Genomic DNA, 22,567 nt, shown 5'->3' on the forward strand with positions numbered 1-22,567 from the left:
GTACTGTGTGTGATGGACTCTTTTTATTAATTATTTTATCTTTACAACAAACTTACAAGGTGGGTTCTCTCAGCAAACTTTTCAAAGGAGAAACTGGCATTTTGTAATGCTATGTAGTAAATAGCCCAGGTAAATTGCTAGTAAGTAATAGAGCTGGAATTTGATCCCAAGTTTTTCTGAGCCTAGAGCCCTCACTTTTAAATTTTCTTATTCTGTTTTTGTAGATGCCTACAATAATCTAAAAAATCTTTCCAGTGAAAACATTTCCCTTGCTGCACAGTAATTGTTGTTTTCTCTTATGGAACTTTTTTTCATGAAGGGTAATCTGAATAAATTTTGAAATATATTAAGAACCCAGCAGTTTAAATGAAAATCTGAATGAATGTTATGAATTGATGTCTTGTTAGCAAATTTTGCCCATGATCTTTTGGCTTAGGGCAGTGTTTGCTGCGATTTCCATTTCTTCTGAATAGTAGACTCAGCTCTGTTGAGCCTATCTCTATCATCCTGAAAAACAGAGGTTGGACACACTCCAGATTATTTCATTGTATTGGAATGTCTTTGTGTTGTGTTATACTGTGAGTGTATGGGCCATCAGCTAGAAGCTGGAATGGAGTTTTTTGTTTTTTTCCCTAAATGTTTTCATTATGAGTAGATTGGACCACCTTCCCATAGTATATATTATAGAGTATATTTCATTGTGCTGAATTCATCAGGATGAAATTTTACATATACAGGTGTCTCTAGCTTGCCCTTACTTTCTGGAATAGTTTGTTGATATCACCAGTTGTTGGAAGATAGAAAGCACCCAGAGCCCATTTTGACCTCAACAGGCAACAGAAAGTGTAGGAGATTACAGTCTTTTCCTCTAACAGGTGTGAAAATAACAAGGAAAATGAGAGAAGGGGCTAGATGGGTAAGGCATGACAGCCTGTGGTATCAGCTTATACATTGATTCTAATTTAAAAGGGTATGTTTTAACCTTAAAAAGAATGACTTTCATCATGACATGGAATATATTAATTATCTTTAGAGTGGAAACATTTCTAAATTAGGAGTGTCTAACAGTAAAAGCACTGCCTTTTACAGTTGAGAGAACTGGGGGCTCAAGCTTGGTTGCATGCTTTGTCTGCTTAGTGGTATATCTAGTGCTAGAAAGCCACAATTCCCATCCCTGGGATAATTTATTCCACCAAGATTCTTATCCTCAAACTTGTAGTAATTCAGGAGTAGCAAGCCAATTTGTGGCCAGAGTTGAAGCTCTGAACCTATAAAGAGTGCTCATGGAATGTAATGATGGAGAAGTCCTCAAGGCGGTCTTTCATCCCCATCCAGGGCAGATGTCCTCTGCACTTTTTTGTTTTTTTTTAAAGATTTATTTTATTTTTTGGCTGTGGTAGGTCTATATTGCTGCACGCGGGCTTTCTCTAGTTGCAGCGAGCAGGGGCTTCTCCGAGCGATGGCTTCTCTTGTTGGGGAGCATGGGCTCTAGGCGACCAGACTTCGGTAGTTGCTTCATGCGGGCTCAGTAGTTGTGGCATGTGGGCTTAGTTGCTCCGTGACATATGGGATCTTCCCAGACCACAGGTGAACCAGTGTCCGCTGCTTGCAGGGTGGACTCTTAACCACTGGACTGCCAGGGAAGCCCCCTCATCCTCTATATTCTTTGCACTTACCAAGTGTTAGTAACAGGAGCATTCCTTCTCACATTGCTTGTCTTCAAGTGGTTAGGTCAACTTTGGACTGTCTGATTTTTATTGCTCTCAGATTTTCTTCCTTCGAACTTGCAACATTGGCACCACCTAGAATAATTCCAACCACTCTTTCAAATCTTAGTCATTTGTGTATTTGACCTGTTAGCTATAATGCCCCCCACTTCATATAAACCGAGCTCTTTAATTTAATAAGCTTGATACTCCAGCTTCTATATAGTCTGACTGTCATATGACATATCACTCAATTTCCTTTGATTTCTCTCCTAGCAAATGATATTGCCCATGCAAAGAACTGGGACATCCTTAACTTCGCTCTCTCACTCCCATGCCCTCAGAGTCTACCCTAACTAGATCTTCACTCTGGTCACGATTGCATTTGCCTGTCACCATTCAGAAGCTCCGAGTGTCATCTCAAGACTTCTGTACCATCCTGTGCTCTACAATGTCAAATATTCCACTGCTTTTCTTTGCTACTCTTTTGAGAACTTTCATATGTAATTCATTGGACCAGAAAGAAAAACTCATTTAGAGCTGCAAGGTCAATTGATCATACAGACAGCAGGTTTCTGTCTGAACTGTTTTGTAGATTTGGTCTCAAAAGTAGGATTTGATGCCTTTAAAAGGAATTGACTTGAAATTCACAGGCAAGAATACTGGAGTGGGTTGCTATTTCCTTCTCCAGGGGATCTTTCCGACCCAGGGATCGAAGCCATGCTTCCTGTGTCTCCTGCCTTGGCAGGTGGATTCTTTAAGTCTAAGATGTGAATATTTTATCTCATTTTGTCTCCTATTTTCTTTCCATTGTGCAGGCCTTGATCTCTTCAAGGCAGTGTTGGCAGGGTAAATAACTATCTTACCTTTGTGAACTTTAGTTTCCAGGAAATATGCTAAAGAGTGGTATCTAAACATGCTTCTATAATTTTAATATTGGCTGCAAACCCTTTGGAAGAAATTTTTCAAAAATTACCATATTTTTTAGTTGTCTGCTGTTTGTCTTATACACCTTCTTTTGATGTGTGAATTTACTTTTTTTTTTTTCCTGTGGATTGGGGTGTGCATGTTTCAGTTTAGGACAAGTTCATTTTTATCCTCAAAATTCAGTATTCATTTCATATATAGGTTAATGAAGATCTGCATGAACCATCATGTGCTCAGTGGATATGAGCATATGTACCATTATGAGGCTGGCATCACAGAAGGCAGCCGTGGCTTCTTACCAAACTCTCTGAATGTTAGTCTTAATTGTTCTTTGGTATAGGTTGGCCATGGATGTGATACACTAAAGACATATTTAAATAATCTAGTGGATGTTTGATAAAAGCTTGTTAGATAAATCGAGCATAACAATGTATTTGTTATGACATAAAGACTCTTCCATGTAAATAGTTCTTTTCAGGTTCGGAGGACCTATATATTCAATCTCTGTGCTTGATGCTATATAAAACTTGGTCCCTCCCCAGTGGAATTTATAATTTTGTAGGGTTCAGAAGCTATGTTTACAAATAAAGTAAAAGGCTCTAAAAGAGACACAGACCAGATGATATTGACATCAGAGGTAGTGTAAGGATCATTTGTTACTGATGGGAAATTGGTGGAGGCCTTATTTGCTGGCATGTTATAGGTATTTAACAAATTGAATGAAGGAGTTGGGACTTGAGCTAACACCTGGACCTGATGAAAATATTAAAATATTTAACCTATATTTAATGACTTTACCTTTTTTAAATTTTTTATTCCACTGGGTCTTTCTTGCAGCATATGAGCTTTCTCTCTTTGCAGGGAGCAGGAACGACTCTTTGTTGTGGTTTCTCTTGTTGCCGAGCATGGGCTCTGGGGCTCATGGGCTTCAGTCGTTGTGGCAGAAGGGCTTAGTTGCTCTGTGGCATGTGGGATCTTCCCGGAGCAGGGTTCAAACCTGTGTCCCTTGCATTGGCAGGTGGATTCTTAACCACTGGACCAACCAGAGAAGTCCTATAGTGACTTTACTCAATTTTTTGTTATTTCAGTATTTTAAAAAACCCAAGTCCTAAGAATGTGACCATTAAAATTTCAGTTTACCCTTAACATGTACCTCTACCTCCAGTTCTAAGGAATTCACAGAGTATAAGGTCCAGTTTTTCTTGAGTAATCATGGAAGGGGAAATGATTATTCTTAACATTTGTGAAATTCCAGATAAAGTCATTAACAGACCTAGCTTGACCTTAGCCTCAACTTGTACTGTCCAACACTAAATTTGTGACCGTTCAGCATGTCCTGTACTTTTGTTCTTTTCCTAAATGGATCAGAATATGGAGAAAAAGAAATCAGTAAACTCCATGACCCTCTTTATTGGACCCTAAGGCCTCCATTCCCTAATATCCGGAATGTGTTAATACATTGTGACTTTCCTATTTTGTTGTCACTGAGAAAAACTTACTTAGTTCAGGCTCTTATCTATTCAGTTATTTCCTGAATGTTTCCTTGGATGTGGTGCAGAACTCGCCCTTTCCTGAGTCAAGTTGTGCCATTATCTGTCTACCCAGATTATCAATGAATTCTTCCTTCAGTTGCTCTGAACTCAGCTCTGCCTCTCATTTGTATCCTTGGCCCTTATTCTGCCTCCGAGGTCTGTCACAGATTCTTCCATGGCAACTTCATCATGTGTTCCTTGAGTTGGATCTTCTCTAGGTGAAATATCCCAGACTGCTGGCCCAGAATTTGAGGTTAGAACCAAAACTCTAGTAAAATTAGTTTCAAGTGAGTTGACTGTATTTTGGGAGCCTGTTATTCCGTCACCCTTTTATGGAGCTTGGTGGAGGCCATCTGTTGCTGGCTGTAGTCTTTCCAGAGAAGCTGTCGGTGGTGCCATGCAATGCCTTGTCTGTGGAGCTCCTTATGGTCCTATTCGGTCATCCTTAGCCATCATTTTGCTCTGCAAGTCACCTCTCAGGTGCTAATAAGTAGTGAGGGCTAATAAATAAACTGGCAATCGAGGCAATGTGGTGTATTAGAAGGAGCAGCAAATGCGAAGTGAAGACCAGAGTTCCAGTCCCAGCCGTGCCACTTACTGGTGGGAGAAAATCGCCAATCTAATGCATATGCAGTGGGGACCATTATAATGCCAACTTGACCTGTTTAATAATCCAAGTGTCTGAAAGCACTTTGTAAAATGCAGTGTGCAAGTCATATATTAGTTAATGTTCATGTTTATTTTTAACCTTGATAATATTGATAAAAGTAGATTATCTATAATTTATAAAAATACATGTCTGATAATAATAATTATAGCTAATAAAAGTGTGGCATTATTATAGAGTGTCATACATACTTCAGAACAAAGCAGCTGTTTCTCCTAGAAGATTTAATTTGAAGGTTTTCTAACCCTAGAGTGTCACCCCACAGATGTGCCAGTGGCAAGCTCATCGGCTTGTTGAGCCAGCTGGGTAACTTGATGTCTTCCCCACCCCAGTACTCTGCCAGAGCAGCTCTGGGGGCCTCTATGGGGACTCTTGAGAGATTTCCCACACAAGAGGTGGTTTGCCCTCCATGCTGGGTTTATGAGATCATAGCCAAGGTAGTAAATTATAAGATGCTATAATTCACTTTCCATAGGTGGTCTTGGCTGCATTCCACAGCCTTTTGGCTGAATGGTGGCTGATTTTGACACAGTGGCACAAAGTCAAAAATTCAGCCCAGATGACTGGTTTGCCGAGTGATGAGCAATAGGATCAACAGATGAGCCATTTGGTTTTTCTTTGCAGGCCTTTTTTGTTCACTTCATGTGTTTATAGTGTTCTGAGTATTTCTAAAGTGATGGAGAAACAGTAATTGTAGATATTTTTCAGAGCTAGAGGTTAGAAACGGTGATTTGATATACTCTTGTCAAGCTTCTTAATTTAATCGCTCTTTGTGGTCAGACACCAAAGTTGAGGGTCAGTTTTTTTAACCTGAATTTGGGATTGCCCCCCCAATTAGCATGTCTAATGGTTGACAGATTTTATGTGCTAAACCTCTGGCAGGGCTCTTTATGCGCATTTTATTATTTTTTTAAAAAGAAAAAAACTGGCACTAATCTTGAGCCTAAAGAAACTTCATGTTTACCACAGCATTTCAAATACTATGTAAGAGTTTGGCTCAGTTTCCCAAAGCACTCTAATTTTTTTTTTCCTTTTGGTTCCAACACTCCTCAGTTCCACGGGATCCAAGCCAGGCAAATAATGGGAGCCAAGTGGTGCTTCATGTTTGCTGTGTGGATTCTGACAAATGTAGAGTAATTCTTCTATTCTTCAAAGCTGTAACATCTTTGGCTCCAGAACAATTGAGGTTGCCGGCTAAGCATTTAAAATCCTCTCATACTAAGATATAAACATATACTACTTTTCAATATTTTTAAAAAGAAAGAATGAATTACACCAAGTGTTTGCTACAATTTATGAAACTTTGATTTTGAAATGTCATTTATTCATAAGTTTCTGTTGTAGGGAGCTGCTTTAAAATATGTACTTGAATTGTGTGTGTACAGTACAAACTACTTTGCATTCAACTCTGCTATGTGGGGTGTGTGTGTGTTGATAGAGGTAGGTTAGTGTAGAGGATTGTTCTGCTATGTTTAAAAATTTAGCTTTCCTAGAACAAATGTTAGCATAATTAATTACTACTTACTGAAAACTGCTGGCAAGAATGAATTACATATCACTTAGTGTACCCCATTACATGCACTAGGGCATAGCTAGGGTAATTCTGAAAATTACTTCCCTAGATCTTGGTCTTGCACATCCACTCTCAGTCTCCAATAATTGAAATTGAATTGTAAAATAATATTTCACTTAGTAATCTAGTAAGATTTAATTGGTCTGGTTAAAATATAGGAGAATTTTATCTTCAAAGTCAGTGGCAGAGGTAGAGTGTCTGACCATTATAACTTCAGAGCAATTTCAGTAAAGGAATTAACAGACTGAGTCAGTTAATTCCAAAGCACTAAGTCAGTTTAACACAAGTATTTACACTTTCTTTGGCTGAAAATTTTGAAGTGGTCATTATTATGAGACATTCTAAAACTGAGGTACATGTTGTGGTAGATGCTAAGAAATCTTTTTTAGAAACTGACCTAGTGGGAACAGTAACTAGAGTCAGCTCAAGGAATTGCTAGTATCTGAAATCTCACAACTATACCAGATAATATGATATGGCTACTTTGGCCCTATGGTATATGCCACATGTATCTTTTTAACTAGAATTCATGTAGGAGGTTTCTGAATTTGAGAAAGACAGGTAGGGTCTCTGAGGGAACTCTATTTAATACATTTAAATGCTAATTTCTAAATTTAGCCAGATTCCTTTATGTTAAATAAGTGTTTTTCTGGGGGTGGTCTTTGAATAAAAATTGTAGTTGTATAAATAACAGATATTCATCTGGTCTCCTTGGTTTTTGCCACTTATGTACCTCTTTCCCTCATGCCCTTTCTTGGGAGGGAATCAAAGAATTCTAAGCAAACCCTGGAATTGTCCAATGGACTTAAATGCCTAATGTATTTCTTATAAATTCTCAATTAGGCAAGCATAGATATTCAGATAGGCAAAGCTTAGAACCAATTTGAGTATATAATCTTTTTTTTTTTTCCAATTTGAGTATATAATCTTTTATAAATGTCTTATACATACCATTCATACCCAGGCAGTGGAAGTTTTCTTTATATTACAAAGTGAAATGGATATTGAGCCATTTAGCGTTGTATCAGTAGTTCAGGTGAAAGTTGTGGGGGCTTAAATTATCCAGCTGTTGCATCTACTCTCTCCTTTTAACATATAGACATAGACCAAGTAATTTTAATGCCCCAAACATTAATTCCATCCTTTAAAATCAGCTTCAACTCCTTTTTAAAAGTAAAAGTCTAATATTCATTGGTAAACCAAAATCTTTTGGGGGACAAAGAGAATAAATGGGATTATAAAAAAATTGATAAATCAATTATTCATGTTTATAGAGGTGCAGAGATCATGACAGCAGATTTTGAATTAAGACTAGATTTCAAGAGTTAAATCAACCTCCTTCTTGAGTCAACAGAAAGTATCTGTTAGTAGTTGTCTGTATGTTTTTATTAAAAAAATTTTTTTGTCCAGCTTTATTGAGATGTAGTTGACATACAGCACTGTATAAATTTAAGGTGTACAGCATAATGGTTTGACATACCGACATCATGAAGTGATTGTGTTTTTAAATCAGTGTGTATGGTTTTTGTTTTTTTCATTTTTGTCAGCTAGGATGCTATTAGAAAAATAAAATGCTCTAAAATATTTCTGAAATGGTTGACTATTTTTAATTAAAATCATTAGTTTTTACTTTGAGGGGTTCTGGTTATTAATGCTTATAGACATGAATTATCCCTTTACCTGGTTTATTTTCCATATTCCTTCACCTTGAACCCAAAGCAGATTAATCTTGAAATATCATTTTGGTTTCGACAAGAGTCTTCCTCTCGTTCAGTGATGGCTATTCCTGATAATAGAGACTGCAAAGCTCTTTGCAGACCCTATTGCCTTCTCCATTCCTTCTGGGGCACCCTGTTAGCCACCTCGTAGCCACCTCCAAGATATCAGCTTGTCTTAGAAGGAAAGATCTGCACCCCGCCCCCCCTGCCCCCGATAAAAACTCTGTTATTTGTGGGTCTCTTCTCTATCTGTGGGTCAGAAAAAGCCAAGGGCTGTACCAAGGTTGGTGTGGTCCAGCATTTTCACTTATTATATGATCGCCTTTTTAAATTTAATCCTCAAACACAGATCATGCAATTAGCCTTCAGTATCTGCAGATCAACCAGCCAGGGACTGGTCTGCTGATCAGGAGGACTGACTATATTGTGTCATTTTATAGAAGGGACTTGAGCGTCTTCAGAATTTAGTATCTGTGGGGGTTGTGGAAGCAATTCTTAGTGGGCACATAGGGACGACGGTACTGTGATTTTCTAGCTGTCTTCTGCCCCAGCACATGCTCTTCTTCAGTGCCTTCCCCACTCCTGTCCCCTTTTCCACCGGCTAATGAACACCTGCTCTCTTTGAAGTTTAAGTCCAGGCCTCAGGCAAGCAGCTCTCCCAGCCCTCTTCACAAATGATGCACCCTGTGCAAACATCTGTAAGGGCACGTTTCAATCAGGATGTACTTCTCTGCCAGCTACTCACCCTCCCACACTAGGCTGTGTGAGCAACTCAGGCTCTGGGACTGTCATTTGTCTCTATCTTTAGGTAGCACAGTGCCCACATAATAGTAATACTTCTAGATAATTGCTAAAGGAATCGTCTTTATTTGTAATAAAGCAAAGAAATAAATAGTCTGTGTTGGCTTAAATGGAGACCATGTGTCATGTCAGCATGTTGTTTTAATTTTATTTTAACTTTTCTAGGAGGTGACCACGTCTTGTATCTCTGTCCAACTCTCTAATTATAGGGTTTGGCGGGAGTAGGGGCTAATGATTTGATGTTGAGTCAACTTTGAGCATGATAGCGGTAGTGGTTGGCCAGATAGCAATTTGTAAACTGGACAGCCATTTGAGATGCCATAACAGGAAGCTGACTGGAGTCAATGAATATTCTTCCAAAAGAAGTACAGGTTTAGTCATTGTTCACTTGAGTTTTTATTCAAGGTTATATTGTAATGATGACTGGAATTTTTGCCTCATTCTAGTGAATTCATTTCTCCTAGCTTCCAAATATCCAACTATTGCCCTTTCTCAGGTAATGTCAGGGTAAATATAGTATCACCACAGCTATAATTACTTTTTCCTGTAATTATTTATGTATTGTCTGTTTTCCCCATTATTTTTACATTCCACGTGGCTGGTGTCTATTAGGTTCACTTAAGTACTAGATGTATAGCAGGTACTCAAGGTATATTTGGTGAATGCAATATGACCCTTAGTAATATATTCACTGAAAGGTCACCAACTTTTCAGAGAGGCTTCAAGTTGTGTTTCTTCAGTTTTCCACAGCCTTGGATTAGAAGTCTTATTGATTTTCTATCACTTTAAAATTAAAGGTTGTATAGTGTCAGATTTCACAGTTCTCCATTATAGAGGAGAGGTGGAGGCCAAAAGTACTGTGTTAAAATACAGATTTAAAAAATAGAAAATACAGCTTATGTTTGACATGGTAAAGAGGACTGGTCTTAAAATGGGGTGGTGTTTTCAAAGGTAGCTTGTGAAGGTATCTTCAAAGAGTAGCTTCGGTGCCTTCCTGTGAGACTGACCAGCCCACAGTGCCTGGGCATATTCATTTTGGGCCTGATGGCTCTATTAAATGTACTGATGTGGAAGTAGCTTTAGGCCACTTGTTTTCGACTAAATGTTATATGGATGGGTAGAGGGGACATTTAAAATGTGTGCCAAGGCAGCTGGGTGGTATTATATTACTATCCTAGGAACACTGAGGAGTGGTTATTTTTAGCTTTCACCTGAGCAAACATGACTCAGTTTGTTGACCTGAATCCATCCAGCCCCCTTCTTAAATCCACAAACTATTAATCCCTAAAACCACGCTGGTGACTAACTGAGGCCTTCCTTATGTATAACTGTTGGTTAGTCAACTGGGGCTTGTTCAAAGGTTACAGATAATTTCAGCTTCTCGCATCTCATTCTTTTCTCTTACAATAAAATCTTTCACAATTCTAAAAAAATTTAAAGACAGAAATCAGAGTTCTTTTGACTTTTAAACACTGTTTTGTGACCTGTGTAGTCACAGTTCTGGCCATAGCTGATGAAAACACCTGCTACAGTAGCCAGCCAGCTAGTAGCCGTAGGCTTTGTTTTTGGTTTACATTGATATGCTTTCTACTTAAGAAACACCTGGAAATTCACTTTTAGCTGGAGTAGGAAGTTGTCTTGAACTGTAAATATATTATTCAGGAAACATTATTCTGTTTAACTATCAGCATGTCTGTTTACTTTCTCAAACAAGTGTTTTGCCTTTTGAGCACTCCTAGAAATGGAAAATGTTGAATTATCTTCAGGTTTTTAAAGTTATGCAGCAGGTTTTTTTAGACTAGATTTACTCAAGTGGAGAACAATAGTTGTGATTCTCATATAGCTTGAGATGCACTTGTGGCTTCTCCAAGTTATAATGTTTATGAAAATATTAGTATTCCTGGGATATTTTTCTCTATGCGAGAAACACTAGACTAATGAAAGAATGAAAATAATTCAGGCTGCTACAAAGGCAGGCGTTCACCATGTCCATTAAAAATGCAGCCTTTGTGCCCGTAAAGTGTTCAGCTTCTCTGTTATTAAAGTTTGGAATGTGGCTTTGGAGGTTAACTAGAAACTCAGATAGTTATTTTTCATTTTGCTCTAAGAAGAGAGTGACTTGTTTTTCAAAAGGATTAAAAAAAAAGAAATGAAAAAAGGTTAGGTTCATTTTGGAAGAAAAGAAGTTTTAAAATGTAGTAACTATTTTCTGCAGCAAATAGTCAGTTTGAGTATGTTAGCCAAAAATAGAATTCATGACTTTCGTCTCCCTGTTTATACCTCTAACCACATTAAAAGGAGTTTAGTTAAATGTGCCACTTGATCTTTGTAATGTTGGTGGACTATTTAGCTGAGTCAGGATGACCAAAGTTTGATCGATTCATATTTCTAATAATAAGTAAGATGTCTGATTTCAGATGGATTAGGTATAAAATGTCTTCATGGTACATTTTGAGTTTTAAAATAAAACTTCTCTGGTTTGAATTAGTGATGGCTCTGTGTTGCAGTATTCAGGATACTGCATTGAAGGGCTTACAGCTAGAGTTCAGCAGTGTTATGTTTTCTGATAAGTTTTAGTAGGCATTATCCCAACTTCCTGGGAATATAACATTTTACTACTCAAAATTTACCATTAGAATGGATATTTAGGGGTAGAAAACTGTGTATTTGAGTATTAGAAGTAGGGCAAAGTATTAATAATAAATAATACATACTCTTGAGTCATAAATGATTTTTTTTTCTTACTTTACATATTCCTCTAGTTGCTATTTGATCTCTTCCAAATAAGAGATGATTTCTGTTCAATATGTGTCTGAAAGCAGAGTACATCAAGTATCATATGTATCAAATTAAAGATATTTAACCCATGAACATAAACCATAATTTATGTTTTCCTTTCACTACTTTCAGAGAAAAGCTTTATAAATAGATTTTAAAATATATTGTAATAGAAGGATCTACATGAAGCAAACAATGAAAATTTTCAGAGATATCAAAATGGACTACATTTAATAATAATCTCTGTTCTTGGGTGAAAAAACTAAGTGTTGGGAAAGGAGGCTGACTTTGTCCACATTAATTTATAGAGTTATTGTAATTTCAATCAAATCCAGCAAAAAATACAAATATTAAATGGAGTAGGGGAGGGGTTTTACTCTATCAGATATTGATATAAACCATTCATTTACATGATTAAAAATCAGTTGGTTGGGCCATGAATTTAAAGTTCAATACATGGAAAAAAAGAATAAAGTATAGTACATGGAATAGAGTAGGTTGTCCAGAAAAAAATCTATTGGTAAACATAAGACAAAGGTGCTGTCATAAATCAACAAAAGAGAAGCATTTGTTCAGTAAGGAATAATTTAAAGATTTAGAAAAATTAGGTTTTTACTTCATCCCTTGGAACAAACCAAATTTCAAGTGGATCAACTATTTAAGAGTTTTTAAAAAATGAAATTGTTAAAAATAATAGAAAGTAAAAAGGTGACTACTGAATCTGGAAATTAGAAAATCTCTATATATACAGAAGAGTGGAAAAAATATAAAGGAGAGATTATATATGAGATCTGGAACTTCTCTGTAGTATTAAAATATGCCATAAACATATTATGAAGGCAGCACATGGAAGAGCTGAGGTAAATTACTAACAAAACATATTAGGTAAAGAATTATTCTTATTTATAGACAACCTTTTCAGACCAAGGGGCTCGGGTGTAAGTAAATTAAATTGGTATATCACATGATTAGTTTGCAACCACTAGATGAAAATTTTTAATTATATGGAAAATACTTACATATAACAGCTAAAATTTTGTATTTTTTCATGTACTTTCAAGCACTGTTCTGAATGCTTTTCATATGTCAACTTGTTTAATGTATATAGTGACTCAGATAGTTACTACTAGGATTGCCATTTAAGAGATAGTAAAAGTAATACACACACAGGTTTAGAAATTCACCCCTAACTTTGTTAGCTTGAATTAATGGTGACACAACCAGAAATGACAGAGCCAGGCAGGTTGGCTCCACAGGTTGTGTTATTTACCACTGTGCTACTTTGCTTTGCTAAGTGAATAGAAAAGAAAACGCTACAAAACTGTGTATGGTATGACCCTATTTTACAGAAACATATGTTACTATTACTATGTATTTTAAAGTTATACAAATTAATTCCTCTATGAATTTTTATCTTAGTATACACTGATAGAAAAAACATAATATTTTGATATTTTTACAGCAGTGGTTCCTTCTCTCAAGTGGGATTTTGGGTAAATGTTGTTTTGAACTTAAACATTTCTGTATTTTGAAAATTTTCTTTTATAGTGATATGGCCATTTTATAATTACAAAATTGTGTTGTTAATGTTCTATCAAATGATCCCTCTAAAAATGCAGGGATCATATTTTAGTATATCCCTCAAGTGTCAAGTCGGTGTTTGGGTTCCCACTCTCTGTTAGGTACCTTCATTGGGATCCCAAAGTCAAAATAATTCTTCCTCTCAATCAAAAGCAGTGTTGTAGAATTTCAGAGTGTAGAAAAGCCTCAGAAACCAACCATCTTGATTGAATTTTAGAAGCCAACCATCTTGCTTCTCAGATGAGGATCCTGAAGCGATATACTTTGTTTAACCAATTTATTCCAAATTACTGGAGAGTAAATCGTTTGACCATGCCTCAGACCCCAGGTTTCCTGACTTCAGACACTGTGTTCTGTGAAGCCCCAGTGCCCTCCAAGCCTTCAAGCAGGTGAAAATGAAGCATAGTTGATTCTTGTGACATTTGTTTGGCGTGAGGAGATAGCTGAACAAAACTGGCTACACATGTTTTCAATCACCAGTTATTTATTTAAAGAATACAATGAGAAGGCTCTTGGGTATTATGACACCTCTAGAGATCACTGAAGGATCCTCACCTGGATTTGGGAGACCTCTTGGTATTAATAGGGCTTCCTTAATAGGTAGCTCAGTTGGTAGAGAATCCGCCTGCAATGCAGGAGACCCTGATTTGATTCCTGGGTTGGGAAGATCTGCTGGAGAAGGGATAGGCTACCCACTCCAGTATTTTTTGGCTTCCCTGGTGGCTCAGCTGGTAAAGAATCCACCTGTAATGCTGCAGACCTGTGTTCGATCCCTGGGTTGGGAAGATCCCCTGGAGAAAGGAAAGGCTACCCTACCCACTCCAGTATTCTGGTCTAGAGATTTCCATGGAGTGTATAGTCTATAGGGTCGCAAAGAGTTGAACATGACTAACTTTTACTCACTTAGTATTAATAGACTTTCCTGGTGACTCAGATAGTAAACAATATACCTGCGACCTAGAGGCCAGGCTCTATTCCTGGATCGGGAAGATCCCCTGGAGAAAAGAAATCTTGCCTGGAGAATTTCATGGAGAGAGGAGCCTGACGGGCTATAGTCCATGGGAGTCGCAAAGAGCTGGATACAGCTACGTGACTAACACTTGATATTAATGATCCTAAGTTATGGAAGGCAGTGTGAAAAATGGAGAGGACAGTAGTGGAAAGAATGTTAACCAGAATTAGGTACTTGCATGGATGATTCTTCTAAAACAGAAAAACATTCTCTTTTCAGCTCCAGGACCCACAACGGCAGTATCCTACATGTCAGTGAAATGTGTGGATGTCCGTAAAAACCATCACAAGGCAAAATGGCTAATGCCTTGGGGACCCAACCAATGTGACAAGATCCGAGACATCGAGGAAGCAATTCCGAGGGAAATTGAAGCCAATGACATTGTGTTTTCTGTCCACATCCCCCTCCCTTCCATGGAGATGAGTCCTTGGTTCCAGTTCATGCTATTTATCCTGCAGCTGGACATTGCATTCAAGCTGAACAACCAAATCAGTAAGTGCACACTCCCTACCCCCTCCTGTCTTGGGGAATTTCTCTCTTCAGGCTTTTCAGAGCCAGTTATAATAGGAGTGAAATAATAGTGTCACTGGTGACAATTATTGACTGCTTTCTACTTACTAGATGCATTTCTCAGTACTCTCCCTGAATTAACCCATTTTATCTTCCTACCAGTTCCTAAAGGTAGGTCTTATTTCACTTTCCAGAGAGAAAACTCAGGCGTCAGTGAGGTTGCCCAAAGTCAGAAGGCCAGAGAGTGGAAGACCTGGAATTCAAGGCCAGGCAGCCTGGCCTAGGAGCCCTGCTCTAGGCAAGTTCCATGCCTTAGTGCCACAAGGGAGCTGCTGATGGAATGATTGGAGAATTTCTGAAAGGTCCCATGTCTCCAAATGTCTTTTCTGGTAAGGCTTTGAATTAAGCCATTGCCCAAGAAAAATATACCTGTCAAAATGGGAATACCAGCCCAGGAGCTCCCATTTTCTCATAAAATCAGGTTATTTTTCTAGTTTGCTCAGTTGTGATTCAAGACTCTGAGGGCATGAGGCATATCAGCATTTTGTGAGGGGGAGATTGGTGATTTTTGAGAGGCAGATTCATTTGTGACATCTGGAGATAATATAGGGAATCTGTCCATGGATTAGAGCACTTTTTTTAATTCTAATTTTCTTGTATCAGAAATTATTGTGATACATAATTGTTTTAATTTTACTCCACTTAGGAGTTAGAACAGTATATATGCCTGATTGACATTTTATCTGGAACAGATTATGCTGAGATCATTTTTCAAAATGTAATTCTACCCCTGATTCATTCAATCTCTTACTCATTAATTCAGACTGTTTTTGAGTACCCACTGCTACCACATACTGAACTGATGGCTGGACATGTAGATACACATGAAGACACTGTCTTTCAATGGACTTACAGTGGAGATGCCAGGCAAATAATCAATCATTACAGTACAGTGTCCAAGGTATACCCAGGAGCTGTGGGAGTATGAAGAGAAGGCTTTAGAGCAGAGAAAGGGAAGTCTGCCTTGGCATACACACATACACACATCTGTGCACGTGTGTGTGTGCGTGTGTGTGTGTGTGTGCGTGTGTGTGTGTAGAGGTGAGCAGACAGATCTTTGAGGTGAGTATTAAAGAGTGAAAATTCTGACAAGCAATTGGAGATGAGGGTGGGTGCAAGTGGAAGATCATTTTCTTTTAAACTTTTTATTTATTTACTTTGGATTTTTTTTTTTTTTTTTTTTTTTTGGCTATGCTGTGTCTTAGTTGTGGGATGTGGGGTCTTCAATCTTTGTTGCAGCATGCAGGATCTTTATTTGCGGCATGCAGGATTTAGTTCCCTGATCAGGGATCAAACCTGGGCCCACTGCTTTGGGAGTGCAGAGTCCTAGCCACTGAGCCACCAGGGAAGTCCCTGGAAGAGCATTTTAGCTGGAAGGAGTGGTTGATGTGCACCTGGACCTTCATATTAATAACAACCTGACACATTCAAGTGGTACTTCCTATGTCCCTATTCTCTTGCCTATTGCCTTGCTTGCTCATTCATTGCTTGTGTAATGCATTTATTCATTAAGACTTACTAAGTCTCAACCAAGTGTTAAGTACTAGATACAGAAGATACAAGACTGAAAAAAGTATTAGGGGAGAAATGGTTGAGAAACAGACACTTAAACATATGATTAAGAAAGCTAAGTGCTGTAATGAGAGGAGTATGCAGTATAATGTTTGAGCTTCAGGAAAGGAAATTTCTTATGAGGTTAAAAACAGAGACTAAAACTAATGTGCATACCTTGAGGTTTGGGTTTTTGTGTTCCTAGTTCCCAGAATGTATTCAAGAAAAGGAGAATTAGCATCATTAGAGGAGCCATGGGAAGCTGACATGGGTAGATTAACTGATTTATGTTCTGGTGTGAAGGTCAAGGACACAGTACTCTGTTTTCTGGGCTGACTGCCTGTTGTGTATTTCCATATAATATTCCTAGACAGACTCCTAACTCCAAGGGTAAAGGAAATGATTTACTCTGTAATAGAAATTAAATAATTGCTCTGTATTGGCTGTATTAGTGCTGGGTAACAAATTATCCTAAAATTTAGCAGCATAAATCAATAAACATGTATCATCTCCCTGTTTCCCTGGGTCAGGAATCTGGGCAGTCTTAACTTGGGAGTCTCTGGCTGACTCTTCTGAGGTTAGACTCAAGTCATTTGTCTGGTCTACAGTCTTATCAGAAGGTTGAAGCCTCAACCGAGCTTGGAACTGACATCTAAAGAGAGGGACAGTTTTGTGAGGCTGAGCCCTTTACCTGTGGAATCTGATGTTATCTCTGGGTAGATAGTGGTGTCAGAATTATTGGATGTGTAGGAAATTCCACCCTCCATCCTAATTGGTCGTCAGAACCTGCTACATATCTGAATAACTTCACAGAGGAATTGCTTCCCATCATATATTAAACCTAAACATCAAAAATACCTATGTTGATGACGCTTTAACTAAAACACTGCTATATGTAAATGAAATGTGAATGCATTGTGTGGCTTTTTTTCCCGCAAGTACATCTTCAGGTTCCAAAAGACATTTTATCTTCACCTAGAAAAAGAGTGGATTAAAGATTCTTAAACAACATCCTTTAAATTTCTTGTAACATGAATATCTGTACTTAATAGGGACACACTAAAATTCTAATAAGATGGACAACTAACAGTTGCTTCAATAAATAAAATAAACTGGAACCATCAAGAAAACCAAATTGATCAAAAAATGCTTATTTTGAGCAGTAGCTCTGATGGGGCCTATTGACTTTAATTTGAAAATGTTATCTGTTGGGTTCATGAGAATATTTTTTCCTTAAGTGCATTTTCTTTACTGTTGCTAATGGACACTAAAGAGGGCATCAGTTAAAGAGGGATGGTGTGCCTTTGCTGAGTTATATAGACATATACATATAATAATACTTATGGGACATAGTAGGTCTAGGTGTCCCCCTGATCCTTATATTAAAGAGTATGTGCAACCTCCTGTCTACCTTTTACATTTTATCATTGTTTGAATGCCTTTCTGATAGCAGTATGTGGGGCAGAAGAAAAAAGATTGGGAATGTGGTTAATAAGATCCTATTATATGTGGATGACTTTCTGTTTATTAAAGATTCAGTGCTAGCAATATTACTTCAAATGGAAAGAAGAGTCAGGACCAATCCTGTTTTTTCTTTAAGCTTTCCTAGGCAGTCTATGAAATGAATTTCAGATTTCAAATAATAAGAGATTTCACACTTGGACTATGAAATTAAAGTTAGGATTTTATATACACATATGGAGTTTTCATGTATCTTTTAAGAGTCTTTGAGCAGACAAAATAATCAAAGGACTATATATTTTACATGACACAGTCATTTGGAGCTAAATTGTTTATTCCTTTTAGACTTTCAGTTTAAGATGATACAGGTTTTGGCTAGGATTTGAGATCTTGACTATCCCTCAGAAACTGAATAAGCATTAATATTCGCTTTAAAAACTTGTCATTGTTTCATCAATTCCAAGATTTCATCAGACTCATGTCTTGAAAGTGAAAGTGAACGTGCAAGTCGTTCAGTCGCGTCTGACTCTTTGAGACCCCTTGGACTTTACAGTCCATGGAATTCTCCAGGCAAGAACACTAGACTGGGTAGCCTTTCCCTTCTCTAGGGGATTTTCCCAACCCAGGGATCGAACTGGGGTCTCTTGCATTGCAGACGGATTCTTTACCAGCTGAGCCACAAGGGAAGCCCGAGAAGACTGGAGTGGGTAGCCTATCCTTTCTCCAGGGGATCTTCCTGACCCAGGAATTGAACCAGGGTCTCCTGCATTGCAGGCGGATTCTTTACCAACTGAGCTATTAGGGAATCCCTACGTCTTTGGAGGGGGAGATAATGATATTATAGAATAATTTATAGTAATAAAAGTGTTTAGAGAATGTGTATATTTTATTTAGAAAGATATTCCATGTTTGTTATGCAAAATAAGTAATCTCTACTTGAAAGAGCAATTTTAAACAGAATTCCTACTTTTATTTTGTAAAAATATTTATTTGCTGTGCTGTACAGCGCTGCATTTGGGATCTTAATTCTCTGACCAGGGATTGAATCTGCATCCCCTGCACCCCTGCGTTTGGAAGCACATGGTCTTAACCACTGGGTACCCGAGGAAGTCCACCTACACTGATTTTTTAAAAATAAACATTTGAATAACCTACTATTGTCATTCATTGCTAAGTATGAAAAGTAGTAACCAGTTCAACTTGTAAATGGTGATAGTTTTAAAAGGGCTTTCCTGATAGCTCAGTTGGTAAAGAAACCTCCTGCAATGCAGAAGACCCTGGTTTGATTCCTGGGTCAGGAAGATCTGCTAGAGAAGGGATAGGCTACCCACTCCAGTGTTTTTGGGCTTTGCTTGTGGCTCAGATGGTAAAGAATCTGCCTGCAATGCAGGAGACCTGGGGTGGGAAGATCCCCTGGAGAAGGAAAAGGTTACCCACTCCAGTATTCTGGCCTTGAGAATTCCATGGACTGTATGGTCCATTGGGTCGCAAAGACATGACTGAGCAACCCTTTCATTTTTAAAACAATAGTCTGCAAGAACTGGGAAGGGAAAGCCAGTCAAAGAGAATCTAGAGACTTCTAGGTACTTGAAAACTGGTTGTTGTTGTTGTTTAGTTACTTAGTCATGTCCGGCTGTTTGCGATCCCACTCACTGTAGCCTGCCAGACTCCACTGTCCATGGGATTTCCCAGGAGCGAATACTGGAGTGGGTTGCCATTTTCTTCTCCAAGGGATCTTGCTGATCCAGGGATCAAACTCATGTCTCCTGTGTCTCCTATATTAACAGGCAGATTCTTTTCTACTAACGCCACCTGGGAAATTGGACTGTTCAGTAAATGCCAACTCAAGGTGCCTCTCTGTGTCTCATCTGTGGATACTGAGGGCCTACTGAACTGTTTTGTATAGGCGACTTGAGCATCCATAACTTTTAGTATCCACTGGTGGGGATTTGGGGGTAGGGGGTGGTCCTGGAACCAATCTCCCGTGGATAATGAAGGATGACTATACGAATTCTGAGAAGACCTGTCTGTCGAAATCTGTGTTTGGGTCAGTGGTTGACTTTTACCTAAATATTTCAGAGGCATGGGATTAATGTGTTTGTCAGGGCACAAACATTGGTGCTTCCTTAGAGCTGAAAGGGACAGAGGACTTCAGTTTTTGCTCTGGAGAGTTAGCAAATGGAGGGAGTATGAGTAGACTAAAAGATGTCAGAAAAAAGTCAGCCTAAACACCTGGCATCTGGATGGTTAATCGTTGGAAAAAACGAATGTTTATCTATGTGATGGCTTAGATTGTTATGTAACAACAAATTATCTTATTTGAAAATATCATCTAGAGTGGATATATACCTTTCTTTTTATAGTGTTTTATCAATCACTCAATTTACATCGATATTTTTAAAATACAGATTTGGGATGGCCGAAATGGTACCCACTTGTAAGGTAAAATCACTCTACTGATTACAACTGCAAGTCATATACTTAGCATAACCTCAGACTCTCTGTGGGGCTTCTTTTGAGGAACTTGGGTGCTGAGACCAAAGAAAAAGGTGTTTTATTTATTTATATTTTCAACATGTGTTTACCCAGCTTTCAAATTTTCTATTGAAATAGAAGCACTGAAATTCATTGGCAGAAAGCATCAGGATGGATTGATCTGTCTTTAGCAGTAAATCTAAGATTTTCAGATGTCTAAAGAACTCTTAGGCTGAAGAAGTACTGATAAATGGTGTGGAATGGGGAAAGCCAGGGTGTTTATTCTGTTCTTAGGTAATGAAGTCATTATGTTTTGCCTTGAGCTCTATGCTGTATTCTACAACTGAGCATTAAGTCTTAACTTGTTTCACTTTTGCAAATGACTACATGAAATGATCAAATTATTTCTCTAACAAGGGATTTTTCTTTTCTCAAACTGAAAATATTTCTTTGAAATATTTCTAGTAAAAATATAGAACATAATTACCCAGTCATTTTTCAAGTTAAATGTCTGAGTGTCCTGGGGGAAAATTGCCTAACTTTTTATGAAATGATTGTGCTCTTCCATTTGTGTAGCTGTTATAGAATGTTAGGTAGGCACCAGATGAAGATAATTAGGATAAAGGAACAATCTACTGACTGTAAAAAGTGAACTGTCACTTTATCTAAAATGATTAGGGGAGGATTTATAGAAGGGAAAAGACAGAATCCTTTTGTGATCTTATTGTTGACCACCAGCAAGAGCTGTGGTTCCTAATTCTGTATTTTTGGATGCCTCTTGGGAAGAGTCCACAAAGAGAGCTTAACAGAGCAGAAGATTCTCTACATCATAAAACTGTAACTGCTGTGATGGAGCAGACCGTTGGTAATATGGTATCCACACAACAGGAATTCCATGCTTCATCAGCTAATCCTCTTTAACAAACTATGTTGAAGCCACTGAGAAGAAATCTAATTCTACCCTCCCACTCCCATTCCCCCACCTTCCCTGAAAGAGACTTCTTTGGTTTATGGCTATGTTACAGTCTCATAAAGAAACATTTCTGAGTGAATAGTTTTTATTACAGGCTAGTGACACCTCATGTGAAGAGTTGACTCGTTGGAAAAGACCCTGACGCTGGGAGGGATTGGGGGCAGGAGGAGAAGGGGACAACAGAGGATGCAATGGCTAGATGGCATCACTGACTCGATGGACATGAGTTTGAGTAAACTCCGGGAATTTGTGATGGACAGGGAGGACTGGCGTGCTGCAATTCATGGGGTCGCAAAGAGTCGAACACGAATGAACAACTGAACTGAACTGAATTGAGTGACACCAAGGAAAAAAGCTTCCCTGGTGGCTCAGAGGGTAAAGCGTCTGCCTACAATGCGGGAGACCAGCATTCAGTCCCTGGGTCGGGAAGATCCCCTGGAGAAGGAAATGACAACCCACTCCGGTATTCTTACCTGGAGAATCCCATGGACAGAGGAGCCTGGTAGGCTAAAGTTCACGGGGTCGAAAAGAGTCGGACATGACTGAGCAACTTCACTTTGAGTGACACCAAGAGTTTTAAAGCTCCTTTGTAAATTTCTTTGCCTACCCCAGCGTCAGTGGGGGAAGAAATAAAAACTTCAAATTTTTTCTCTTCCCTCTCCCCACCCCCTCTAAAGAAGATAAGCTGAGAAAACTCAAAACACACCAGAAAGATGCAGCAGCCTTAAATGGAGTGGGGTTTGAGGTGGTAAGTAAAGGTAGAGAGGTTGTCAATATTCAAGATGAATTTACATGGCCAGTCCCCTTTCTTATGGAGTTGTGTTTCCTCTTCAAACCAAGGCTAGAACCTAGAATTTACAAGTATAACTCCATCTTACCTACTGACTTAAAATAGAAAGAAACTAAAATCACAGGAGAGGACCATATTTTGTTGATTATAACCCAGGATAGTGAATATTAAAGACATAATGTTTGTTTATTCTCATTCATGGATTATCTTTCCCTTTGAGGGAATCTTCAGGCACAGCTTTGAAATTAACCATTGTGAACATGTTTATATTGGCAGAAGGGTAAGAACCTTTGGCTTTATTTGGGTGTGATGTGTGTAAGCCCATGACTTGGACAACGTCCCTATAAAGCTGTCTGGATCTCTATACTTTCTGGCTCAATGGTTTTGTGTTATGTATTTCCAAATGAAAAAATCCAATCAAGAAACAGAGTTGGACTCTCTCAACACCACAC

General features: G+C 38.3%; 1 protein-coding gene across 1 annotated transcript in view; it reads left to right on the forward strand.

Annotated features, from left to right (window-relative positions):
* WLS (Wnt ligand secretion mediator) overlaps positions 1-22,567 on the forward strand; it is a 113,338-nt gene that overhangs the window by 25,361 nt on the left and 65,410 nt on the right. The window contains exon 2 of the mRNA XM_065911221.1: positions 14,515-14,787. Coding sequence (XP_065767293.1) covers positions 14,515-14,787 — 273 coding nt within the window. The remainder of the gene's footprint in view (positions 1-14,514; positions 14,788-22,567) is intronic.

This window comes from Muntiacus reevesi, chromosome 1, assembly GCF_963930625.1.
Source record: "Muntiacus reevesi chromosome 1, mMunRee1.1, whole genome shotgun sequence".
NCBI lineage: Eukaryota > Metazoa > Chordata > Mammalia > Artiodactyla > Cervidae > Muntiacus > Muntiacus reevesi.